At 44.7% G+C, this 27,012-nt stretch overlaps 1 protein-coding gene, 1 long non-coding RNA gene and 1 pseudogene across 3 annotated transcripts in view; 1 reads left to right on the forward strand and 2 right to left on the reverse strand.

Annotated features, from left to right (window-relative positions):
* LOC307100835 overlaps positions 1-25,387 on the forward strand; it is a 70,711-nt gene extending 45,324 nt beyond the window's left edge. Inside the window, exons 2-3 of the long non-coding RNA XR_013813619.1 lie at positions 10,585-10,713; positions 23,058-25,387. This is a non-coding gene — a long non-coding RNA (uncharacterized lncRNA). The remainder of the gene's footprint in view (positions 1-10,584; positions 10,714-23,057) is intronic.
* Positions 7,142-7,978, reverse strand: LOC307101982 (U2 small nuclear ribonucleoprotein A'-like; annotated as a pseudogene). The gene has a single exon. The product of its transcript is annotated as a U2 small nuclear ribonucleoprotein A'-like (transcript).
* Positions 13,824-25,811, reverse strand: SDR9C7 (short chain dehydrogenase/reductase family 9C member 7). The gene is made up of 4 exons (XM_079773449.1): positions 25,496-25,811; positions 22,099-22,357; positions 21,241-21,404; positions 13,824-15,892 (listed from the first exon to the last, which is right to left on the reverse strand). The coding sequence occupies exons 1-4, from the start codon at positions 25,794-25,796 to the stop codon at positions 15,675-15,677; spliced, it is 942 nt and encodes a 313-aa protein (XP_079629575.1). The 5' UTR covers positions 25,797-25,811; the 3' UTR covers positions 13,824-15,674.
* Positions 25,812-27,012: the final 1,201 nt, after the last annotated feature.

Below are 27,012 nucleotides of genomic sequence, written 5' to 3' on the forward strand. Positions count from 1 at the left end.
TGGCCTGACCTGGAATTGAACTGAGACCTCCTAGTGCACGGGTCAACACTCAACCATTGAGCCACGCCAGCTGGCCCAATCGGCTACTCTTAATAGCCTTTGGCCCACTAGTGCTGGGCTTGTTCAGGTAAGGTCAATTCATTGAATTGGTAGCTATAATCCCTTAATCCTAAATGTCATAAAGCTAATAGCTGCTTCTTTCCAGGTCTAGAAGATTTTCCAGAGCATACTCCCTGTTACTGAATGACCAAATTTCAATCTGTGAGCTTTTCTTCTGAGGTTTAATACCTTAGATCTATAAGGAACCTGGATTTGATAGAATATGTAGATGTCCTTATTTTCAAGGTAGCAGGTGCTTTTTTCTAATTCTTTGAAGTCAAAGCATTGACAAAGGTAAGGGTGAATTGACTGTTCTAATCTTTGTCAATATCACTTACTTACCAGGTTCTTCTACAAGAACAAATTCTTGCTTTTAAAAATTTGGTTCCATTAAGAAGGGTAATACATACATCACTTACACTCTTCCCACTAAAATAAAACTGCATCTGTATCTGGCAGTCTATTGAATCACTTAGACAGTCTTTACTCTGATAATTGGCATAATTATGTACAGAATTTGAAGTCCCAGGACCTGTTCTGGATCATCACTCAACTTCTGTGACTAACCATTATTTCCCTTAGGTCATATCCCTATAGGCAGTTTCGTGAATTTAGGATGAAAGATCCTGCCCAATTGATTTACAAACGTAATTTGATAATATTGAATAGAACCTTAGGGCTGTTGTTATGAACCAGTACTTCTTAATTTTGCATTTGGCTATGAATTAGCTGAGTATCTTGTTAAAATGTGGATTCTGATTCAGTAAGCGTGGTGCAGAGTTTGAGGTTCTGCATTTATATATATAAAAAGCCAGTGTCTGTGACGACCAGGACAACCAAACAACCGGTCACCATGAGGTGCATTGAACACCTCTCGGTCCCTCTTCCTGGCCCACAAGCAGTGGCTCTCGTGGCGTGACAGGGCGGGGCAGGGTGGCTTTCGTGGCGTGGTGGGGCGGGGCGGCTCGCGTGGCAAACAGCAGCGGGCTGCCATGCGCGATTTTGTGTGCTGGGCCTCTAGTTTTAGAATAAATTCCTAGGTAATGCCAGATACTAGTCTATAGAACATAATTTGAATAGCAAGATTCTAGGTTGTATAAGTAGCATCTCCATGCTTTTCAGCATGCTCAGGGTAGGTGTCATGAACCCTTTCAAAGGCAGATTCCCAGAACCTGACTGTGCACAGGTTGTGACTTTTGAGATTGGCTAATAAGAAAAGTAATAAGTAATGGCAGCTTTAGCACATAGTTTGTGTCTGCTCTCTACTGAAAGTCCACTAAAATGATAGTAAATGCTTTAAAAATAAGATAATAAATCTCAAGGAAAAAGAGAAGACTTGCAGTAATGAAATTTTAGGAGCTAGAAAGCAAATGGACAAGTGGTAAATGATTTAGCAGAATTGAAAATATTGAATAACAAGCCAGCAATGGGGAACCTAAGAAGCAACTCATTTAATTGGGGGAACTCCCAAAGATATCTCTGGAAATTGGGGTAAAGGAAAGACTGAGAAAAGGAGAATTATTTGAAAGCCTCTTAAGAAACAGACCATCAGACCCCTCCCAAACATATACAGCAACTGTCCCTCACACCTGGGATGGGGGGTGTGTGTAAAACTGAATATTTAGATGGGGATGGGGGAAGGCACTTGACAGAATTGAGAGCATGGATATTATACTGAAAATGGGATGGAATGACAATAATGAGAGCTGAAACCTTGGTTTCTGCCTTCTTACTGTATTTGGCAACCAGGATGGTGGCAACCAGATACCCTCCAGGTGGGAGACTGGAAAGCTTCTCTGGGGAAGCTGACAAATCCAAGAGAGAGAGAGAGAAAAAAAAAAGAAAGCCTAGGTTACCGATACCAGGGATCCACTGAAACAGTCCAGTCAGAGCAAAATAGTGAAGATCATAATTGACGAGCACCAGCAATTTGTAGTTCTTTAGTTCCTCAATGTTAAGTGTGAAAAATGCTAAGGATCAACAGACATTAGAAGAAAACCGCAAGTGTGGAATTCAGAGACCAAAATGACTGGCAAAATAAAGCTACCTACAGGAAGTAGACAACACAACATACCCAAGTACTCTCAATATCTTCAGAAAAATAAGAGAAAAGATTGCACACATGGAACAAGAAGAGTATGCTATTACAAAAAGAACATTCAAAGAACAAAAAGGAGCTCTTGGAAATCCGAATAGCATCAGTGAAAACTCAATGCGAGGACTAGAATATTAAGTGAGACGAAATCTCTCTTAAAACAAAGCAAATACACGGAATGCAGAAAAGAATAATATAAGAAGTATAACCTCCAAATAATAATTCTAGAAAGAGGGCACAAAAATAGTGGTGGTGGTGGTGGGGGATATGATTATTTTTTTAATTCAGTAAGTTTTTCTAGAAACAAAGGACATGAATTTCCAGATTGATGGATCCCTGGAGCACCCAGCACAATGGATGAAAGCCGACCCTCTCTGTGGTACTGGGGCATATCAGAGCGAAAGTAGAGAGCAGTGGGGATAAAGAGAAGATTCTATAGGCTTCCAGAGAGGAAAACATGATTCTTGCAATTGGTCAAGATTCTTGCAAATGGTGTCAGATTTCTCAGCAATGATGGAAGCTAGAAGAGAAAGGAGATATGCCTTACAATTTCACAACAAAAAGTACTTTTCGTCCTGGAGTTCTTCATCCAGTCACTACCAGTTAAATATGAACATAAAATAAAGACATTTTCAGATGTGGAAATTCTCAAAAATATTATCTCCCATGCGCCCTTTGTCAGGGAACTTCACCAAAATGAGTGAATTAACCAAGAAAGAGGAAGACATGAGGATCCAGGCAACAGTGGATCCAACACAGGAAAAAGGCAAAAGGAATCTCTGGGATAATTTTAAAATTTAGTAATTATCTTGTTTTATTTAATTTGGCAAAGAAAAAGACGTGTAATCTGTTGTCACAATAGTTACCTTAGAACTGTGACCCTTGAATCAGACAGACATAGATTTGATAGTATCCAAACAGATGTCATTTAAAGATCTATAAAACTTGCAGCAATAAATAGGGAGAATATGAAAATAATTCAGCCTGGAATAGAACTGGAAATGATCTTTTGGATCTAATCAGGCAATGTGGATGGGGGTTTGCAGACTTAAACCAGACATGAAAATTAGAGGACACACAATCAAATGCAGGGTCAGGGAACTGTGAGAAAGAGGTAGGGACATTAAAAGAGCCTTCTAGCATTCCTTGTCCTCCATCATTATGAGAAAATTCATTCTAGATGTTGCTGAGATAAACTTCTAGTCTCAAGATGAAGCCCGCTGCTCTCCAGGGTGCCATGCCAGCAAACTGAATTTTGGGATTCTTGTAAATGCTCTGCTTGACCAGAAACGCAGTGTATCCAGCCAGCCAATCCCCAAACAATAGGCCAACTCTGGACTTTCCATTTATTTCCTTAATCATGCCTTTTATTGATGAGAGAGAGAGAGAGAGAGAGAGAGAGAGAGAGAGAGAGAGAGAGAGAGAAACATTGATCAGCCACCTCCCATATGAGAGAGAGAGAGAGAGAGAGAGAGAGAGAGAGAGAGAGAGAAAGAAACATTGATCAGCCACCTCCCGTATGTGCCCAACTAGGGATCAAATTGCAATCTGGGTATGTGCTCTGACCAAGAATTGAATCCACCACCTTTTGGTGTATGGGACATCTCTCTAACCAACTGAGCCACAGGACTTACTTGATTTTGTTTTAATGCACGTGTCTAAGGTTAGCAAGAGCAAAGACCTGGGTACTCAGACAGTGGGGAATAAGAGTAATTTGGTAGTTTATAAAATATATTAAAAATCCACATAATTTATGCATATCCATTGGATTAGTATTTTTATTCTTGAAAATTTATTCTAAGGTAATAATAAAATAACAACTTAAGTACTTAACTGCCTTGCAATGCTGTGGATAATTGCTAAAAATTGGAAAGAATGCAGGCAGCCAAGAATAAATAAAATGTGGCATCCCATATAATAAAGAGGTAATATGCAAATTGACCATCACTCAACATACAAGATGGCTGCCCCCATGTGGACACAAGATGGCTGCCACAAGATGGCCAACAGGGGAGGGCAGTTGTGGGCCATCAGGCCTGCAGGGGAGGGCAGTTGGGAGGGACCAGGCCTGCAAGGAAGGACAGTTGGGGGGGACCCAGGCCTGTAGGGGAGGGCAGTTGGGGGGGACCAGGCCTGCAGGGGAGGGCAGTAGGGGGCAACCAGGCAGGCAGGAGAGGGCAGTTATGGGTGACCAGACTGGCAAGGGAGGGCAGTTAGGGGTGACTGGGCCAGCAGGGGAGGGCAGTTAGGGGCAATCGGGCTGGCAGGGAGCAGTTAGGTGTCAATTAGGCTGGCAGAAGCAGTTAGGGGCAATCAGGCAGGCAGGTGAGTGGTTGGGAGCCAGCAGTTCTGGGTTGTGAGAGGGCAGTCGGACATGCCTTGAGGGGTCCCAGATTGGAGAGGGTGCAGGCTGGGCTGAGGGACACCCCACTCCTGTGCACAAATTTCATGCACCGGGCCTCTAGTATTAATATAATAACTATGTGATCTAAATATAATATGAAAGATATTTAGTAGTTAAATATGTATAAAGAGAAAAAAGTATCAGATAAACACTGTGACCCATTTTAATTTTTATTTTTCAATTATAGTTGACATACATTATTATATTAGTTTCAGGAATACCTCCCAGTAATTAGACATTACATAACTTGCTAAGTGATCTCCCACCCATCTGACACCATACATAGTTATTAGAATACTAGAGGCTTGGTGCATGAAATTCATGCACTCAGAGGGGGGTCCCTCAGCCCGGCCTGCACCCTCTCATAGTCTGGGAGCGCTCGGGGGATGTCTGACTGCCAGCTTAGGCCCGCTCCCTGCTGCTGCGCTTGCCAGCCATGAGCCCGGCTTCTGGCTGAGCGGCGCTGCCCCTGTGGGAGTGCACTGACCACCAGGGGTCAGCTCCTGTGTTGAGCGTCTGCCCCCTGATGGTCAGTGCACATAATAGTAATTGGTCGTTCTGCTATTCTGTCAATTTGCATATTAGCCTTTTATTATATAAGACTAGAGGCCCATTGCACAAAGATTCGTGCAATAGGCCTTCCTTCCCCTGGCTGCCGGCACCGGTTTTCCTCTGACACCCGGGACTCAGGCCTTCGCTCTGGTCGCAGTGGAGAAGCCAAGCCTCGAGGCTAGGCTTCTGCACTACGGCTGCAGCGAGGCTTGACTTCTCCACTCCAGCTGCATCTGAGCAGCCAAGCCTCAAGGCTTCTCTGCTCCGGCCACAGCATAGAAACCAAGCCTTGAGGCTTCTCTGCTCCAGCCTCAGTGGAGAAGCCAAGCCTCTTCAGTCTTCAGTCTTCAGTCTTCAGTAGTCTTCAGTCTTCAGTCTTCGGTCTTCAGTCTTCAGTCTTCGCTCTGTGCCTGTGTATGCAAATTAACCCGCCATCTTTGTTGGGTTAATTTTCATACTCACTCCTGATCGGCTGGTGGGTATCATGGAGGTATGGTCAATTTGCATATTTCTCTTTTATTAGTGTAGATTATTGACTATATTCCCTATGCTGTACCTTACATCCCCCTGACTATTCTGTAACAACCAATTTGTACTTCTTAATCCCTTCCCCCTTTTCACCATTTTCCCAACCCCTCTCCCATCTGGCCACAGGCAAAATGTTCTCTGTATTTATGAGTCTGTTTCTGTTCTGCTTGTTCATTTTGTTTTTTAGATTCAATTATTGATAGATATGTACTTATTGCCATTTTGTTGTTCATATATTTGATCTCCTCCTCCTCCTCCTCCTCCTCCTCCTCCTCCTCCAAGAAGAGCCTTTAACATCCTATATAATAAAAGGGTAATATGCAAATCGACCAAACATCAGAACGACCAGTTGCGATGACACGCACTGACCACCAGGAGGCAGATGCTCAACACAAGAGCTGCCCCTGGTGGTCAGAGCACTCCCATAAGGCTGATGGCTGGTGAGCACAGCGGCCTGCTTCCACAGCAGCACTAAGGATGCCTGACTGTGGCTTAAGCCCACTCCCCGCCTAATCCGTCAGTTGAACATCCCCTGAGGGCTCCAGGACTGTGAAAGGGCTCAGGCCACGTTGAGAGACACCCCCCTTCCCCCAGTGCACGAATGTCATGCACTGGGCCTCTAGTTTCATATAATACTGGTTTGGTAGTGATGAACTCTTTTAGCTTTTTTTTGTGTGTCTGTGAAGCTCTTTATCTATCCTTTGATTCTAAATGATAGCTTTGCTGGGTAGAGCAATCTTGGTTGTAAGTCCTTGCTTTTCATCACTTTGAATATTCCTTACCAGTTTCTTCTGGCCTGCAAAGTTTCTGTTGAGAAAATCAGCTGACAATCTTATGAGAACTTCCTTGTAGCTAACTAACTGCATTTCTCTTGCTACTTTTAAGATTCTCTCTTTGTCTTAACCTTTTGCATTTTCATTATGATGTGTCTTGGTGTGGACCTCTTTGGGTTCATCTTGTTTGGGACTCTCTGTGCTTCCTGGACTTGTATGTCTATTTCCTTCACCAGGTTAGGGAAGTTTTTGTTATTATTTTTTCAAATAGCGTTTCAATTTCTTGCTCTCTCTCTTCTCCTTCTAGCTCTCCCATGATGAGAATGTTGATATGCTTGAAGTTGTCCCAGAGGCTCCTTACACTATCTTCATATTTTTTATTCTTTTTGCTGTTCTGATTGGGTTCTTTCTTTCTTTCTTTTTTCCCCCACAGTGAGTATCCTTTATTTTTACTATTTGTAGAAAACAGTCCTTTAGATTTCCAAATTTATGTTAAAAAATGATTAGCAGCTGTTGGAGCATTTCAACAATACTTATGAATTCCTCTTTGCTGACATAAATAAGGCTATTATTCCATGTTCAGAGAGTAGGACTTGTCCCAAGTGAACATGTTGTACATACTGTGGATACTCAGGCCATGGTGCTCAGGACCGATTTGTGACTGTGTATTCTTCCATTTCCTCATTACCATCATTGGTGGGGTCTGTTTTGTGTTTGCTGCAGCAAGCCCTTCAGAGGCTTTACTTCAGCCAGAGTTGATGCATTTGCTATGGTGTTCTTGATCGCGTCTACCTCCCCTGGAGATGGGCCACCTTTATTTCTGTCAATTGGCAAACCAGCACCTGGGTTGAAATTTTTGCTTCTTCTGGCAATATCCTTTGCAGATTGTGCACCCTGTTTGCCCTTGAACATTTTCTTTGCTTCCTGATACTCTTTTAGTTTCACTTTCTGGAAATCCAGTATTCTGACTTGTGAAACTTTATAAATTACATATAGTCTATAATGCTTATTTGTTACAGGATTTCTTAGAATACTTCACTAAGTCAGTGATTTGAGAGATGCCAAAGGGTCCAGATCATATCCTTCACCTGTATGGCATATTCTCGTTTTGTTCACCAATAATGTTTTCAGTCCTCTCAACAAAAGAAAACCATCCAGTTTCCTGATTTCATTGTCAGAAAAATCAGTAACATCAAACTGGTCCAAGTTTGCACCAAGAAAGGAACTTTATATCCCTGGAGGTCAAGCTTGTGGTCCCACGGGGTTGGTGTATTGTGTTGCCTGCTTGATCAGCTCCCCCATCAGCTTCACCATCCTGCCACCTCCTGTTGATTAAGTTTTTTTCTGCTTCCTTATCTTCTCAGTCTCTGATTTTGATCCTCTGCTTCATCTACTCCACTGTTAATTCCCTGTAATGTAGTCTTCATTTCAGTTCATATATTCTTCACTTATCACTGTTTTTTTTTTTTAATGTTTTCTAGTACCACTTTTATATTTCCTCTTTGTTGAATATGACTGCTACTTGTGCTGAGCTTGGAAGTGCCCAGGCAAGGCCAAACTGTGAACCAAGGCCAGCTGCTACTAGTGCCAGGCCTATGGTCACATAGTAAGAGGTACATGGCTCACTGAGGACAGATGCTGCTTGTTTGAGAGATTTTAGAAAAATCTGAAGCATGAGCCAAGACAGAACATTTCTCTATGGAAAAGCCACTGGATACAGCTTGGGTGGGCCTGAAAGTTGGATGAGGCAAGGTCTCAGGGATCACCAGGTGGGGCAAATAGTGTGAGCCAGGTTATTGGAGTCTAAAATATAGCACCTACATGCCTGCTCTGTTGGGATCAGGACTTATCAGAGGAACAATGGCCTCTGCCAGCACTTCTATCTGGGAGAAAGCTGCCCCTTAGCTCTCACTCCATATGTCTCTGGTACCTTTTTGAGCTGCCGCCTCAGCGCTGCAGCTCAAGAGTGGGTGGGCCCTTTAAGAGAAAGTGCCTGGGACCCCAGCAGCCTTCTTCTCATTCAGCCTCACTCTCACTGGTTTTTTACAGCTAGAAGTTATGGAGACTTCTCTTCCTGGCACTGGAATCTTGGGCTGGGGGCCTGGTGTGGGGCTGAGACCCCTCGCTCCTCGGTGGGGAGGGGACCTCCACAGCCTAGATATCCCTCCCAATTTTTATCTGTCACATGTGGGTGTGGGATCAGCCCATTTTGTGTCTCTGCTCCTCCTACCAGTCTTGATGTGGCTTCTTCTTTAGTTCCTTAGTTGGAGGACTTCCATTCAGCCAGATTTCAGGCAATTTTGAATGATGGTGGTTCTGTAGTTTAGTTGTAATTTTGATGTGGTTGTGGGAGGAGGCGAGTACTGTGTTTACCTATGCTGCCATCTTGACCAGAAGTTGTGATCCATTTTAAAGCACATACATGCATAAAGAAAAGTCTGCATGTACCGTCAGAAAAATATTAATATTTTATCTTTGAGTGATAAAATTTTGCTTATTATAATTTCCTCATTTATTGTTATTTATGTGTTCTAATGTCTTACAATGAGTATATTTTGCTTATATAATAATGAAAAACAGTAAAAGGGCATGCTCATGTATGCATGTGCGCATGTGTGTGTATGTGTGTGTTTTGCTTCTTTGTTCATTTAAGTCATGAGCAAACCTTAAAGTAAACTAGGAAAAAAATACAGACCTCATGCTCTCATCTAGCAGGTAAGGTTTTCTGAATGTATAATGGAGCACTCCCTTTGACATCCACGCAGGAACAACATAAACAACTTGCTATAAGGGCCAAATATGCATGACAAATGCACCTTTTCTTCAGGCGGCAAATAACTATGTGACATTCATCCCACAAGCATCATTGAACACTTCCTATGAGCAGGACATGGTGCTATGGGTGGGGTACAGAAATGCAAATAGTGTCCCTGCCTTCAAGGAGCATAGTCTATGGAGAAAGATCACCAGGCACAGTGATATTCAAGGATGGGAAGCATGCAGGCTGTGGGAGTTGAGAGGACAGTCACCTCACATGGGAGGGACTCAGGGAAGGCTTCCTGGAGGAGATGATGCTTAAAGAGAGCCTTGAATAGGAGGAGGAATTGCTTGTGGGAGAAGATGGGGAGGATATTACAGGATGTGCTTTTCCTTCTAGCAATTTCTAGGATAGGTGTTGATCTCTATAATAGAGACTGAAAGGTGAGGTTGATTTTAACCTGAGCTGCAGATCCCTGTGATGAAAATAAAATTCTCTAGTCTTCCCAGGTTCTCATCTACAACCTTTTAAAAACACAAATGAGTAATACAAGGGAAGATCAAATCATGATTATGGATTTGTAAACCATCCTGGTTTAACTGGAATGAGAGGAGTGCACAGTGGTTAGACAATGCACATAGGTAATAATCAAGTAGATAAAATTACCTGGATTTTTTAGTGTACTCTAAATGCCAATTTAAAAAATGTATGGGATTACAACTTTGATGGGGAATTGGCTTAGAGAAAAGAAGTAGAGATAGAAATATAAATAGTAGAGGACACAAGAAATCAATAATAGGATGGAACATGTTTAAAACTGCCATTTGTCCCTAGCTTATCATAATACCCTGCTCTTCACCGATATTATCTCTCTTAATTGTCAAAATGACTCTGAAAGGCAAGATATAATTATCCTCGTCTTATCATTTCACACAGTGATATCTGGGTGGCAGTTTGGGAGGAGGAGGTATCATGAGCCCTCATGAAATGGTACAAGTGGCGGCTTAGTTGCAGCATGAGCAGTGGAGTGTTCCCATGTGGAGGGACCAGCCCTCCTAGACTGAGGGCAGTGACTCCCTCACATTTATTTGTTCATGATCAAAGTGCAGAATGTCATTCAGAGACAAAAATTCAATAACATGCTTGAGGCAGATTTGGCTTAGATCCGGGCTATTGGCTGTGTGACTTTGGACAAGTTGTTTAACCTCTCTGAGTCTGTTTCTTCTTTTACAAAACAAGAGAAATAACACTTTAAAAATTTAAAGGCATTAACATATGTGTGTCAATGCTTAGCCCAGGGCTGGGCATATAGAAAGGACTCAATAAATGTTGGTTGCTGGTATTATTTTTTTTTTTTCTCTTATCTTATCTGCAGGTTTTCAAACCTAGAACAGAGGGAAACTCCTACTTTGAAAGAGCTAGTGACCTGACAGTTACTTAAGATGTCCTCTTCTACTGGAGACTCAAAAAGACACTACCATTTGCACATTAGAATGGCTCTGCAGTAAGCATTTCCCTTATACCTTTGTCTCATATGAACAGCTCAATCATTCACATTTAATTTTCTACACATGCTATGAAAACCAACCTGACATTGCCTCTGCCCACACTATTGGCTGTGGGTGTCTCACACCCTTAGGCCACCTCAACAAGAATCTTGGGCTTACATTGAATGAAAGGTTGTCTACCATTTTCTACTTCCAGCAGGAGTGTTAAAAGGGAAGTCATTTATTCTAAGACTGGACATTGGAAACCGAAAATATTGGGTTGTTTCTTCAAGCATACTCAAGACCTTCATATTTAGCCAAGTCTTCTGAATCATATTTATTACTAGAAGCCCAGTGCACGAATTTGTGCATCGGTGGGGTCCCTCAGCCTTGCCTGTGGGGATCAGGCTGAAAGCAGCTCTCTGACATCCCCCAAAGGGTCCCGGATTGCGAGAGGGTGCAGGCCAGGCTGAGGGACCCCACTGGTGCATGGTCAGGGCCAGGGAGGGACTGTGGGAGGGCTCCAGGGCATGTCCAGCCCATCTCACCCAGCCCCGATCGGCCGGACCCCAGCTCTGCCATTATAAAATTTACAATGGATATGCACTTAACAATAGAACCTCAAAATAACATGAAGCAAAAATGAACAGAATTGAAAGGAAACTCAACAATTACAGTTGGAGATTTTAATGTTCCTCTCTTGAGTATTAAAAATATTTAGACAGAAACTTAGTAAGAAAAGGAGGCCTGAACAACATTATCAACTAACTTGACCTAATGGATAGTTATAGAACACTCTGCTTAACAATAGCAGAATACACTTGTTTTCAAGCACACAAGAAACATTTTCTAGAATAAATGGTATGCTAGGTCATAATAAATTTCAATAAAATGTAAAAGATCAAAATCATACAAAGATTTTTCTGCATCCACAGAGGAATTAAAGTAGAATTCAACAACAAGAAGAAATTAGCAAATCTCTCTTTCTTCATGTAAAGGAGAACAGAAGCCAATATGAGAAATGCTAGGAGCGACCGAAGCCATTCAGCCCTGGGAAGGGGAGGCTCTTTCAGGCTCCTGGTTTAGGTCTGAGCCAGAGCTCACGAAAAGCTCCCTGAAGAGGCTGTGGACAATTACAGGCAAGGTTGTCCAAGGACAGCCCTATGAGGTTGGCTGGGAGGAGAAGAGGAAGACGTTTTTTTAGGGAAGGAAGATTGCAAAAGGCAGGAAATTATTCTGCCCCAAACTATGCCAGTGCTGGAGAAGGAAGGGCATAAACAGAGATGGAGGGGGCAGGGGGAGAAGAGGGGAATCACATGAACAGAAACAGCGATTGTGGTGAGTGGCCCCTGGTTCTCAGACAAACCTCTGCCCCAGAAGATAAGGAACCAGCCATTCCCTCAGGCTTGCAAGAAGGGCCACCTGCAAGAACCAAACAGGCAGAAAGACACTTTTCACCAGGAACAAGGATCCATCAATATTCTAAGACAAAGATCTCCAACTAAGCCACCAAAAGTATCATAAATCGTAGATGAATTAAGACCTGATTAAATATACCTCCTCAAAATGCTGCCAGTAGCAAAAGGGAAGAAACCTCTACTCTTGCTTGGTGGAAGGACATGCAACCACTATAAAATTAGATTCTGTAGAAAACAGTCACTGCCTCCAATAATTTGAGGAGCCACAGACTTGGAGAGGCCCACAACCTCAATGAGCATGAAATGCTGTCTTCTACTGCATAAATTATCTCTTAAATGTCCCAATCTGCATGCCTTTTATATCTGGTGAATCTCTACTGCATTCTTGCCATGGTGGGACAGATGAGTCTTCTGAGGTCACCAAGGTCTCATCTGCCTGAACACACAACACAGCTGTAACTCTCAAGTCTAGCCACCTTCCCAAGGTACTTCCAGAAAGTGACCCCTGGTCCCTCCTGCTCTGGAAGCTCCAAACTTCACCCTCTTTTTTTCACCAGCCAAAGCAAATCTCCTTGCCTTAGGGGGGAGGCTCTGCTTCTCTGAAACAGTATGTGCACCCACAAGTCACATTCTTTTTTGCTTCTTCCCCCAAATTCTGTAATTTCTCCAAAGATATTAGGGTTAGGAAAATGAAAGCTGGAGAAAGTGCAGGAAATGTACTTGTTCTACTCTGTCAATATCTCACCCTAGGTAAAGGAGTACCAAACTGGCCCCCCACTTGAGTGCAGAAAGGGGAAATAGGAAACCAAGAAGCAATGAAAATGTGTAAATTAATATCTCAAAGTATTAACTAGCCATAGTCTCCCAGTTGTAAATTTTTGTGTCTTCAACAAAGAAAATTTATTTTTGATCTATATTAAACTCTCTGAATAGCCTAGAGTCTGAATTTTTAATTTTCTTTCTCTCTCCTTCCTTCCTTCCTTCCTTCCTTCCTTCCTTCCTTCCTTCCTTCCTTCCTTCCTTCCTTCCTTCCTTCCTTCCTTTCTTTCTTTCTTTCTTTCTTTCTTTCTTTCTTTCTCTCTCTCTCTTTCCTTCCTTCCTTCCTTCCTTCCTTCCTTCCTTCCTTCCTTCCTTCCTTCCTTCCTTCCTTCCTTCCTTCCTTTCTTTCTTTTATTCCTCACCCAAGGATATTTTTCCATTGACCTTTTAGAGAGAATAGAAGAGAGAGGAAAAGACAGAGAGAAACATAGATGTGAGAGAAACACATCGATTGGTTGTCTCCTACATACGCCCTGACCAGGCCCAGGCCTGGGAGAAGCCTGCAACCAAGGTACATGCTCTTGACCTGAATCCAACCCAGGACCCTTTGGTGCTCTATCCACTGAGCCAAACCGGCTCGGGCTGAGTTTTTAATTTTCCAAGGCAGTAGGCACTGTCACTGACTCCCCAATATTCCCATTCTGTTCCATGATTAATCTAAACAATTCAGGGCAACTTAACTCTTTGTCAGTGATTGGTTCTCAGTGATTGGTTCAGGGATGGGCAAACAAGCTATTTTGGGTTAAGGAGATTCAAGGAGATCCTTGGTAAGGGCAATGGGAAAGAAACTCCCTTCATCTTTTTTTAAAAAAATATATTTTATTGATTTTTTACAGAGAGGAAGGGAGAGAGATAGAGAGTCAGAAACATCAATCAGCTGCCTCCTGCACGCCCCCCACTGGGGATGTGCCCGCAACCAACATATGTGCCCTTGACCGGAATCGAACCTGGGACCCCTCAGTCTGCAGGCCGATGCTCTATCCACTGAGCCAAACCGGTTTCGGCCTCCCTTCGTCTTAAATGCCATGGAAAGACAGGCTCTTTCTTCTCCTTTAGTTGTGAATGAGGAAGCACAGAGTTCCCATTGCTGCTGGCAGTCACACCACACCCATAAAGATAATTGGATTTAGGTTAAAGTCAAAACTGTGGATGGCAGAGCAATGAGACAGAAGAACCTGTATCTTGATGTTATCATTCGATTATGGGATCCTGCCCTAACTCTATTGTTTAAACCAGTGGTGAGTTGGCTTTTCAGTTACTTGCTGCCAATGCATCCTTCCCGATACAGAATTTGGTGCCAAGAATAGAAGTGATGCAAATAACAGACTCAATGGGTTGTGTGGTGGCTCCCAAAAAGACATGCCCACATTCCAACCCCTGGGATCCATGAATGTTAACTTATTTAGAATATAAGTTATTTGCAGATGTTATTAAGTTTTATTATTTTCAAGTTCAGCCGATGTTGAAGAGACACAAAGACATTTTAATAAAAAATTTTCACATTTACCTTTATTACATGACCATTCCTCAAGATAAAAAAGTCTTTTTCAATAGAATGTCATATGGCTCAGAAATTTAAGATATACTTTTTAAAAAATCAGTTCCATGACTTATTTCACAATGTTACTAATTTCAGACATGTATTCTCCTATAACTGAAACCGTAACCTGGGGATCTGAACACCTGAGTTCTGTCTTGGTCACTGTGCTGCGGCGGGGGGCGGGGGGACTTTGAATAGGGCATATCCTCCTCTGAACATTATGACTTCTCTGGGCTACCAACAGTTTCCAAGTGCCTAGGTGCATCAGAACCGTCTAGGTTTGTATTACAAATGCAGATTTCTGGGCCCCATTCCAAGTCTATGGAATAATATTTTCTAATGTTGAGGCCTAGAAATCTTTATTTTTAATTAACCATGAGATTATGACATACAGCCAAGTTTGGGAACCACTGAATTAGGTGATTTTCTTATTTATGTTTTCTTTTATCACCATTTGTCCCATCTTTGCTATTAGACACTGTGGTAAAAAAACAAAAACAAAACCACAAAACAAATCAAGACCATGATTTAATCATCGTATAACCTTCCAGCAACTACACAGTGCCTGGTATGTAGTAGGCACTCAATAAATATTTGAAGAATTAATTAATGCTGATTAAATAAATGAATATTATTTCATGTGGATCCCAATCACCTATGGATAGAGGAACTTAAAAGAGAGAAAATATTATAAACTTTTGCCTGGTTAATCTTGTACTCCCTATTATTAATCTTGTCTGCCTTACTACATACTTTAAATAATGGGTTATGTGAAAGAAGTTAATGCATATTTAAAAACCCAGTAAGAAAGTGGTTGAGATTCTCCTGTGGGCTGGATTATGCCACAATATTTCCCAGTGGCAGTGACAACTGAGGGAGGTGTGTGATGCAGCAGGAACTAGTTATCCTCGCCTTGATTTTTCCAGGTCCAGAAAAAGCTATACACTGACCAGGTGACAGAGGTTCTTGGGACCATGCTGCGGGTCTTTGAACTTACAAAGGCGTCTCAGGTTTCTGTGTTGCCCCAGGGAGTGGGAAGAGGATTCATCTTCTGTTAGAAATTACTCATAAATTCACCAGCAATGGGTGTCAGACAAGCAAAGTGTCCCCAGAATATCTGATGCCACCTCTTGTGACCCATAGCCCCTTCTCCCAGGCCCCTCCTCTGCACTCCAGTGACCGCTCCTTGGGCTTTCCCGGCTCAGACACTGTCTGCTGGCCTTGGAAGGTACCGGCTCAGGATGAAATCTGTCACAGGGGTGGGCAACTTAGCCAAGGGGAGGTAGAGGAGCTTGGCATCCAGGCCAGGGTTGTAGCGGATGCGGGGGCTCCGGGAAACAATGGCGTGTTCCATGCTGTTGACGACATCTCCGATTCTTGGCTCTGCCAACCTCATCATGTTTGTTAGATTGTCAGAATCTGTTGGAGGGAGGGAGGGGGGGAATAAAAGGCTCTATTATTCTTCATTAAAGATGGTTCCTTCTGAATTCCATCCAAGCTCTCTTTCCATCACACCATTTCAGGCAGAGGAACCACACCTTCCAGGTTATCCCTTATACAAATACCCTGTAAATAATCTTATTTCTCTTCTTGAATTCAAGAATTGTGTATTGCACTAATTCATTATGCTTCCAAGATGTGGGAGCAACCCAAGTGCCCATCAATATACAAGTGGATAAAAAAGTGGTAGAATATATACAATGGAATATTACTTGGCCATAAAAAAGAGTGAAATCTTACCATTTAGGACAACAGGAATGGGTGTAGAGGCCATTATGTTAAGTGAAATAAGTCAGACAGAGAAAGACAAATGCCATATGATTTCATTTATATGTGGAATCTAAAGAATAAAATAAATGTACAAAGAAAATAGAAACAGACTCATAGATACAAAGATCAGACTGTTGGTTGGCAGAGGGAGGCAGTGTGGGGAGTGAGATGAAAAAGGTGAAGGGATTAAGAAATACAAATTGGTAGTCACAAAATAGTCACAAGGATGTAAAGTACAGCATAGGGAATATAGTCAATAATATTGTACTAAGTATGTACAGTGCCAAGTAGTTACTTGAAATATAGGGGGAGGTGTCATTTTGTAGAGTATATGATTGTCTACCCACTATACTGTACACGTGAAACTAATATAAAATAATATTTAATGTAAACTGTAATTGAAAAAAAAGTGTACTGAATTCCCATTATTGTGTTAGACTAGCAACAGAAAAACTGTGCCGCTTATTCATTGTGTGACCTTGAGCTTAAACTGTCATCATCTGTGAAATGGGAATAATAATACCTGTACTAGAGAATATGAATAATAGCAGGGTAGACAGTGGGAGATGACAGAATAGAAAACAAATGTATGTAAGTGCATAGAAAAATTGGAAGGAAGGAAGTAAAAATATTGTCTGGCTAGTGAGATTCCCAGTTACTGGAGTATTTTTCTCAACTGTTTACTCCCTGGAGTTCCTGAATTTTCTAAAAAAGCATTCAGGGAAAAAATGTTATTAGAAAATAGTAACACTGCCCTTGCCTTGGTCATAAGGCCATTGTGGGGCTCAGATGGTCTCAGACACAGGCAGGCGCCTTATAAGGCTCTAACAGATGTGGGGGGTATTCTATTAGCATTATGCACATGCGTGTGGAGATGAGTACAAGGCACCCAAGTGGTCCAAGCCTGGCAAAGCTCACTACACAAATAGGAGACAAGGCACAAGATATACCTACAGGCTGTGATCTCACTGGTGCTCTAGCGCTCATACTTCAATGGCAGCCCAAGCACTCTGGAGGAAGTGGTGTCTGAGAGTCAGACTTAGAGATAAGGCATTAAAACTTGAAAACAATGAGGGAGCAAAAGCAGGCCTGACTATGGAGTTGGTCAGGAAGGCAAGGAATTCACCCACTCTGGGCAGAACACTGGTATGCAGTTAATGAAAGCAGGACAATATCATTTGAGTATCCTTACCCCTACTTCAAGGAACTTCCCTTTCTGTTTCCTAGAAAGGACGCTACAGCAGTGAAAAAGGGCAAACTACAAAAGAGCCACGCTGTCTGTAAAGTGATAATGTCTTAGGAAGCCAACACTCTGTCCTCCATCCTTGGCCCTGACGCAGAATCCACTACCAAAAGGTCCCAGGCAGGGAGGCGAATGTCAGAGGACTCATTCAAGATGCTCAGGGCTGCAGGCGCTAACTCAGAGCCAGGAAGGCTGTGTGGGCTGATGAAGAAGGCAAGGCAAGCTGATGTGATAAGGCGGCTTTGGAACTAGGCTCTGAGAGATGGGAAGGACCCACCTAGCCAGTGGGATGGGAGAAGTGACCCGAGACACAGAAGTAGTATAAGGCACATTCTTTCATCATTATTTCAAATATGAATTGAGGTCCTATTTTGTGGTGGGCACCCTGTTAGACACAGAGTGGGAAGGGGGACAGAGGTACCCATTTAACCTGTCACTCTCCTAGACCGTAAAGGAGAGCATGGGCTTTGGATTCAGGCAACTGGGAAACATTTGTGTTATTGTGAGAATTAAATATCAGAGACCAGGTTTTGGCACTTATGGACCCAATAGTTGAGTTTCTGTCCTCTTCTCTTTTGCCAGGGACAGGTCCTGGGCTTCTGATCTAGTCCCTTCCCGGGGGAAAAAAGGAGACCAGAAGAGGAATTTTTGGTGGCCTCCTTGGCAGGGTTGAGATGAAGAAAGAAACTTGGCAGGTGACAGTGTTGCTTGTTGGCTGTGGCTCATCTCTGGGCTTATTAGGGCGAGAATCCTGTGCTCTGTTCACATTCCTGCCCTGGTGATTGCGTGTGCTGCTTCTTAGGGACTGTTCCCACATTAGGTTGCTATTAACTAGCCATTTCCAATATAGTTCTGTTTTGGGTTTAGTTAAACATCACTCTGAGATACCTAGCCTGGTCCAGGGTTCACAGGCCACGAGCCTGCCTGATTGGCCGTAACTTGCTGGACTTTCCGCCCACTGGTGCTGCATGAGCACTCCTCAGTATTTCTTTAGTCTGTCTCCACAGCACCTGCCTCCTGAAACACTACCCCCACCCCCACCACACGCAGTTCCCATAAGCACCAAGACTTGTAACTCATGCCTTTGTCATTCCTTCACTGGATTTCTGCAATAGCCTCCCAGCTGGTCTCATGTCTCCAACCTCGTCCTTCCCACACGCAAATCTGATCAGGTCAGGTCAGAGCCATTTGAAAGGCTCTCCAATGCCTTCAGGATAAGAGTCTCTCTCCTTAGTGGAGCTTTCAAAACCTCCCATGATCTGACTCTAAATCTCTCCCAGCCCCAGCCCCCACCACAACCCTGTCACACTTCCCCTAGTCCAACTCCCCTCAGTACTAACAATGATGGCTAAGGTTTAATTCTCCGAACAATCCAGGAGAGAGGAATGATTATACTTTATAATGAAGAAACTGAAGTTTAGACAGTTGTGTAGCGTAGTTGGAAGAACAGCTGAACAATCTAAACTCTGAGTCCACACTCTCTCCAGAGGAATGATAGCAGTTTTTTGACAAGTGGTTTTCAGAGGAAGTTTGTCTTTCTCCATATTCTTTTAAGGCCCGCAAAAGACTACAATTTCTGCCTGCATTGAGCCAGAACAGAGCCCTGCTGCTTGTCCTGCTCCCACGCCCAGCCTCGCACAGTGCCTGGCATGGGGTGGGCTCTCAATCAAAAGTGTAATAAGGGAATAAATGGTTGTCATAGTTTTGGCAACTTGCCTTTTTACTCTGTTGATGTATGCTGCTCAGGAGACCATGCCAGGCCGTTAGGTACCTACCATGCATTTGATTGAGTGATTACATCGAACCCATCCAGACTTTCTGGGTATATTTCAAAAAATGCATCACTTTGGATTTTGGACAATTACTAACTAAGACTCTCTCTTTGCCATACAGAACTTATAGCTTGTAGGTATCAGTGTAATGGAGAAGAGGCTATACTCAGTCTAAGGGAGGATAAAAACCACTTTTAAATCAAATTGTTCCTACCAGGGATCAGGCAATCTAAACATCTTATATATAGGATGTCACCCCCCAAAATGTATACCGTATTTTCCGGCGTATAAGACGACTGGGCGTATAAGAATGGAGTGTGGCCATTTTTGAGCTCCCCTCACCGTATGCGGCGGCCGCAGATTCTCCAGTCCGGCTCAGAAGTTTCAGCACCCACTCTGAAACTTCCGAGCAGGACTGGAGAATCTGCAAAACGGCCGCACTCCATTCTTATACGCCCAGTCGTCTTATACGCCGGAAAATACGGTACATACTTTAACAGCTGATAGCTCAATTTTGAAAATGAAATGTATTTTAATAAATACTGCCTTTATAAGTATTCAATGTGTATGTGTACATTTTTGGGGACACCCTATATATTAACTCATTGAATTCTCATAACTCATTACAGATGAGAAAACTGAGTAACTTGCCCAAGACAGATTTCCTAAGAGCTGAAATTTGCACTCAGGCAGCCCAGTTCCAGAGGCTTAGCTTAGCCACCATAGTAAATTGTCTTTCAGAGGTTGTCCGCGGAAGCCAAGTAAAGAGAGGGGGAAATCTGGGCTGGTGCAATGCATAACTACACTGTTGAGGTCCAAAGGGAGTGGGAACAGGGCTGAGAGCCTGGCTGCTTCACTCGGGCCCAAGAGAACCTTCTGAACCAGCCAAGCGCCAGCCCCACCTCCTTGGCTGGCAGCCAGGTCACAGAGCAGCAACTGGAGAAGTGAGATGCCTGCCAAGGAGGTGGCAGCTGCTTGTGCCAGAACCAATTTCTGTTGGCAGGCCAGAGTCTGCCCCTCACAAAGCAACTCCAGAGGTGGCTCAGGTGCTTGGAGCCAGAGAAATGGAGAGAAGTAGGAAGTCTTCTGGATTATCCTCTCCTGCAATCAAACCTCAGCTTTGAGATTAGATGATCTGAGAGAATGCTGGGACTTCTCTCTCCTACCATGAGGTGCCCTAACAGGTCTTTTGGCCAATTCCTCCTCTACTGCACCCACAGGCCACCCCCTCCTCTTGAGCCCCAATGGCCGGAGCTCCGTTCATCCCTCAATCTGGAAGAAATGCACAAAGTTTGGGGGCGGTATAGAAAACAGCTATAATGACCCTCCTCTACTCTTCTGAGGTTCACAGGAGACTCTTAGCTCAGAGAGGAAGAGAGCTGCCTTAAATACTCGGGTGCTCCTTTTCCTCTGTATTCATTTCACAAGCATTTAGTGTGTGCAGGACATTTCACAGATATTCATCCTCATAGCAGCCCTGTGAGGCAGGCCTATCATTAGCTCCATTTTATAGATGAGATAACCGCGGCATAGCACGGCTAGGTATTATGCTCAAAGTCTCCTTAGCTGGTAAGGGGTAGAGGCAGGATGCAGTTCCAGGCAGTCTGGCTCAAGCAGCTGTGCTCTTAATAACTTCTCTGTACTTATGTCAGTGCATCTTCAGCTGATTCGACGGCATAATGGCGTTTGGGGTTGGGTGGGCAGGTGCCAGGAGTGGGCAGCATCCTTGGACAGCTTAGCCACAATAATAAATTGTCTTTCAGAGGTTGTTCATGGAAGCCGTCCTCATGCCCCCATCTCCCCAACAGCTATAGTTCTGTCACTCCCAGCAGTTGCCCACTTGGTCTCTGTTCTCAAAATCCCAGCCCTTAACCCCTCTGAGCCTCCATCCCATCATCAGGAAAAATGAAAGTGACCCCCAAGAGCTCCCTGTCCCTCTCAGAGACCCCTCTCCCTGTCCTCTCCCTGTGAGGGAAACTCACAGATTTGGAAGTACTCCTCTCCGTAGCTATCCCGGGTCTCCTGAGGCAGCCGATCCCACAGCTTCCGCAAGTGCAACTCCATGCTTTGCTGTCCCAGAATAGATGTCCGATAGTTCCCCGGCTCAATGATGCTGACTTTCACCCCAAAGTAGTGGAGCTCACGCCTGGGGAAGAAGAGTTTGATTCAGTCTGAGACCCCAAGATGACACAAGGTCTTCAGAGGGAGTCGCTTCTGACACCTCTATAGGTGCTGATCTCCCCAGGAAACTGGAGGTGCCCTCCCTACCCTTGCACCAGGCCAGGCTTTGCTTTCCTGCAAGTAAGCCCTGTCATAGGGCCTCAGCCCTGTCCCAAGCCTGGTCTCTGGGAAATTCACATTAGGCAAACCCAGCAGGAGGAAGTTAAAGAATCTAGACTAAAGCCTGACCTCCCACCAGGTCCCTCCCACTCAGCCCCACACCCAACACTCAACATGGCAAAGGGAATGAGAGGTCAATGCAAAGCTTGCCTCCTCCTCTGAAGGTCTCCCATGAGCATATCTGTCCCCAGGCCTCTCTGTCTGTTTGAGAGACAATCCCTCCTGCTCCCACAGGCCCAAAGAGGGTTTCACTTATTGTGGAACAGCTCAAGGGAAGGCAGGAATGTAGCCTCCTATCACCACTCCACCTCTCCCCTCATCCTTTATTCTCTTGGTCCTTGGGGAAGGCCCCCTGAGGGCTAGCCTTCTTCCTACTACTACTTTATTTTCCTCTCTTCAGAGCTCCCCTGCCCACATGCTGTTGTTCTCCCAACCCCAGCCCTCTCTTCCTGAGGTGAAACCCCAGGACTCCCACCCAGAGTGGTTTGGCACCCAGTCACCTGATGCTGTCAGAGAAGGCCTCAACACCAAACTTGGAGACACAGTAGCCACCGCCAATGGCAGCTACACGACCACCAGAGCTGGACATGTTGACGACCCTGCCCCGGGCTTTCTTGACCATGGGCAGCATGTGGAGGGTCACATCAATCAGTCCCACCAGGTTCACATTGATCACCTTCACAAAGTCCTCTTTGGTCAGCCATTCATTGGGACCACTGGGCAGGCCCACACCAGCATTGTTCACCAGGGCCCAGAGGCCTAGGGGCAAGACAGGGAGAGAGAGAACCACACAGAAATCAGCAGTGTCTCTGGAAAAGTACCAGGGTCTACCACCCAGCAGCTCAGGGAGTTGAGAGGATGGTTGAGCAGGTGCACAAAGCACAAGACAGCCAGGCTGAGGCCTGGGGTGGGGAGTTACGAAAGCCCAAAAGGTGTGCTTTTACTAATTAGTTTTCCCTAAAGGGGAATTTTTTCTGATTCACACTGTCTGCCAGCTAGTTGGACCCTGTACCAGCTAACAATCCAGGCTTTAGCTAATGGCATCTAAGCCATTAGCTCTGGGAAAAGAGACATCATTTTCATACCAATGAGTAAACGTTTTAATTCCTTCCCCCATTATGCTTCCCCCTCTGTGTTCCCCTGAGTATAAGAAACCAACTCCATTACACACATAACCAAAATCACTTCATTCATTCATCCAATCACACATTCATTTTTTCATTCATGCACCTATTCTGTCAGTTACAGAAGAAGGTGTTAAAGCCAAAGTGAACAAGACAAGGGTCTTATCCCTCAAAGAGCTCACAAACCAGAGAAGTAATAAATAACAGCTATAAATAAATATATGAAGCATTTAAATAATGATGGGAAAAGTGTGAAAAGGGCTCTCTGAGATCATTAAATTGAGTTGGTATATATGGAGAGAAATAATGCTAAGTATTGTCATTCATCTCTGCAGGGACCCAGGCTTGAAGAGCTCACGTTCAAGTCCTGGTTCTACCCCCAGCCTTGGACAAGTCACTTGCCCTCTCTGGGCCTCAGAGTCTGTGTTGACTGGGCTAGATTAGTTGTTTCCATCCTGTGGTTTGCAATCCCGGAGCTTCCCAGGCTGAACCTCAGGACCTACTAAGGGAAGGAGATACAGAAGCTCAACTTTTATTTGTTTTACATATTGAACTTCCAAGTAAAAGTCTACTTGGAGGAAGGTGTTTGGTGCTAAAAACATGTTGGAAAAACCTCTAAATGATCCCGAAGGAGGACTTCCAGGCCTTTCATTCAGGGATTCCATGAGCCCTACCCACTGCCCTGGCTCCTTCCCTTCCCCTCCTCCATATCACCACCCCACCTTGGCCTCTGCAGCCTCAAGTACTCCTCTGGGCACAGTTTCCACTCTTTCCTGGGGGGCAGGTCTGAATGTAAACACCACTTGTGGGCCACCCCTTCCCCTGGGCCTGGGCTCCATACAAAAGCCATGCCCTCACCCTAGCTTCCTGCCTTCCTCTAACTAGAGAGACCCCAGGAGACCAACTGAGCCAGAGTCAGAACCTTCTCAAAGGGGACTCTTGTTTTACAGAGGAGGAAATGAGGCTCCCGAGACCCAAAGACTATAAAACCCAAGTGGTCTCTGCCTGTGGAGGAAAAAAATCCTCACTCAAAACTACCTCTAATCATCCCTGGTAAACAACTCAGCCTGCTGGGGAATCAGGACAATATATATATATATATATTTTTTTTTTATTTTTTTTTTTCCCCTGCAAAGAGCAGCTAGAGAACTGTCAGATCAGTGAGAATAGCTTCAAGGTCAACCTGTCATGTCCACAGACTCTCAGGGAAAATAAGCAAGTATGCCAGAATCCCCTCCCCCCATTTCCCAATGCTCCTTAGACCAAGGATGTTGCTCCCCAAAGATGTGCCCATATTAATCCCTGGAACCTATGAATATGGTAAATTACATGGGAAAGAGGATTAAGGTAGCAGATGAAATTCAAATTGCTAATGGACTGACCTTAAAATGGGAAGAGTTTCCTGAATTAGCCAGGTGAGCCCAATATAATCACAAGGCCCTCCTAAGTGGAAGAGGGAGGCGGAAGTCAGAGAACCAGAGACGTGGCGGCGTGAAAAGGAGCCGGCCTGACCTCACTGGCTTTGCAGATAGAAGAGCGTCGGGAGCCAAGGAACGCAGGCAGCCTCTAGAGGCAGGAAAAGGCAACGAAATGGACTCTCCCCTGGAGCCTCCTGAAGGATCACAGCTCTGCTGACCCCTGGATGTTAGCCCAGTGAGACCCATTGTGGACTTCTGATCTCCAGAACTACAAGATAATAAATTTCTGCTGTCTTAAGCCACTACATTTGTGCTCATTTATTACATCAGCAACAGGAAATTAATATACCCAGTGAATCATTAACACAAGTGGCCCAGGGCGAGGCAGCCAGTTGAAAAAAAAAAAAAGACTCACTCTTGCTGAGTTATTTATTACTTAGTTCACCCAACAAATATTTGGCACCTTACTAGATGCCAGACACTATTCTAAGTACTAGGGATATATAGTAAATAAAAGAAACAAAAAGCCATGCCCCTCCCTCCCTCTGAAGCTTTATCTTAGCAGGGGAAACAGACAATTAAATAAACAAACAAACAATATTGGATAATGGATACTGGTTAGTGCTAAGGAGGAAAAAAAAATTATTGCCTGGCTCCTCCTGGGTCCCAAGGCTCTCCTGCCCCCACCTGCGTGGACCCCAGTTCCCTTAGGGGTCAGGACTACACCCCTGGGCTGCTGCTTCTACAACAGAGCCAACCTGTTCCTTCTGTCACACCCTTCATGCAGGAAGCGCCCTGGGCAGGTGCCTAGCAATCCTGGTCCAGCCCCAGCCCCAGCCTACAGCCTCCTTTCCCAATAGGACGAGCCACTCTGACGTCAGCACTTACTCTGAGTTCATCCCAATTCCACCATGATGTGAGGATCTAGCCTGACACAGTCCAGGAGAGCAAATGCCTCCACTCAAGGAATCTGACCTCACATTCTCGTCTGCCTTCCCCCAGCCTGATCCCGACAAGAGCTGATGGTCAGGACTGCCAAAGGCCCAGAGAAGCAACTCCATCTTTAGAAGTCTGGACATATAGTACATACCTTCTCTTCCTACCTCCTATGACCACCTCCCTCCAGCCCTCTGAGTATCTGGGGGAGAAACTTCCTTGGGAAATCAGCCCTTCATGTGGACAGACCAAATCATGCAACAGTTTCCAGTCCCACTTGGCCAGAGCCTCAGCCCCTTTCTCTACATCACCTCTCCCACCCCATCTGAACAACAGGGTCCCTGCTAACTGTCAGATGCCTGTAGGAAAAGAGAGACAAAGGATAAACTGAGAAAGCTAAAGAATACAATTGGCCCCACCTTGCTCGCCCACTTGGCCCCTCACCCACTGGGCCGCCTCCTGAACGCTCTCACTCTTGGTGACATCCAAGAGGGTGGTCTGCAGCCGATAGGAGGTGTCTTGTCGAAGCTTCTGGGCCCCCTCCTCAGTGAGACAAGCAGCCAGCACCCGCATGCCTCGATCATCCAACTGCTTGGCCAGTTGGTTCCCGAAGCCCGAGTCACAGCCTGTGATGAAGACATACTTGTCTGAGAGGTTGCGGACAAGGTTGCAGTTCTTGAACCAGCGGTACATAAAGGAGAGGTCCGTGAGAGCCGCCATAGGGCAGGGAGGAGGTGATGGCCAAGAAGGATCGGGCTCAGGAGACGGCAGGAGAGGCTGCTCCTCTGACCCCGAGCTGGCAGTCTGCAGAGCCTGCGGAGAAGAGCTCTCCTCCCTTCCACGCCTGGCAACACACACAGGGCCTCTGAGGGAGCCACTCTATAATTTTTATAGGTGGATGGATGCATCACCACACCAATTAGCCTGGATGCAAGAAATTCAAGTCTAACCTGAAGCCTTGTCACGTCAGATAGCCCTGGTGGCTGCCCTTCTCTCTCCCCCAGCCCTGATGGGTGAAGGTGCCAAGGATGGGAAGACCTCAGTGTTGATGTTGATGCTGAGAGGTGGCTCACCTGGGTGGTCTGAGCAGGATAAATGAGAAAGGAGGACTTGGCCCAGAAAGCCCCCTTGGAAATCCTCCACTTCTGGTCTAGGGATCAAAATCATTTGTTAGGAGTATAGGCATGTAAATAAACTTAATTTCTATTTTTAGAGGAAAAAATTAAGACATTCATTAATGTAAAACAAACAAAATTGGTTTTGTGCCTTCCAAACCCAAAGAGAAATTAATTCCAGGTTATTAGCTCTTTGGAATTCTCTGCCCTTAGGTGAGTCTCCATTATGAGAGATGATGAAAAAAAGGTTCTCTCAGGATAGATATGTCTTCTGAAGCCAGAGGCAGCAGGCCCCTCCTGTGAAGGAGGCTGGGGATGGGAAGCCCCAACTCCCAGAAAGCAGAAAGATCGGGAGCCTCAGGGCCTGGGTTCTTGGGAGGTGGTGCTCAAGTTGCCAATGAGGACTCTCGCTGCACTCCAAGCAGGCCCAGCTCTAAACATCAGGCAAATGAAGGGAATCAAGGACTGAGGACACAGGGCCCCCACCGGATATTTTTTCGTTCTTAATCCTCACCTGAGGATATTTTTCTATTGACTTTTAGAGAGAGTGGAAGGGAGGGGGAGAGACAGAGAGAAAACACCGATGTAAGAGAGACACATCAATTGATTGCCTCCCGTGCGCTCCCTAACCAGGGCTGGGGATCGAGCCTGCAACTAAGGTACGTGCCCTTGACTGGAATCAAACCCGGGACCCTTCAATATGCAGGCCGATGCTCTATCCACTGAGCTAAACCAACTAGGGCCCCACTGGGCATTTTTCTGGGCATCTTTCTTCTACCCCCAGGACCAGACACACACAAGGTGATTGATCTGGTGACCTG

The sequence above is a fragment of the Cnephaeus nilssonii genome, assembly GCF_951640355.1.
Source record: "Cnephaeus nilssonii genome assembly, chromosome: 6".
Lineage (NCBI taxonomy): Eukaryota > Metazoa > Chordata > Mammalia > Chiroptera > Vespertilionidae > Cnephaeus > Cnephaeus nilssonii.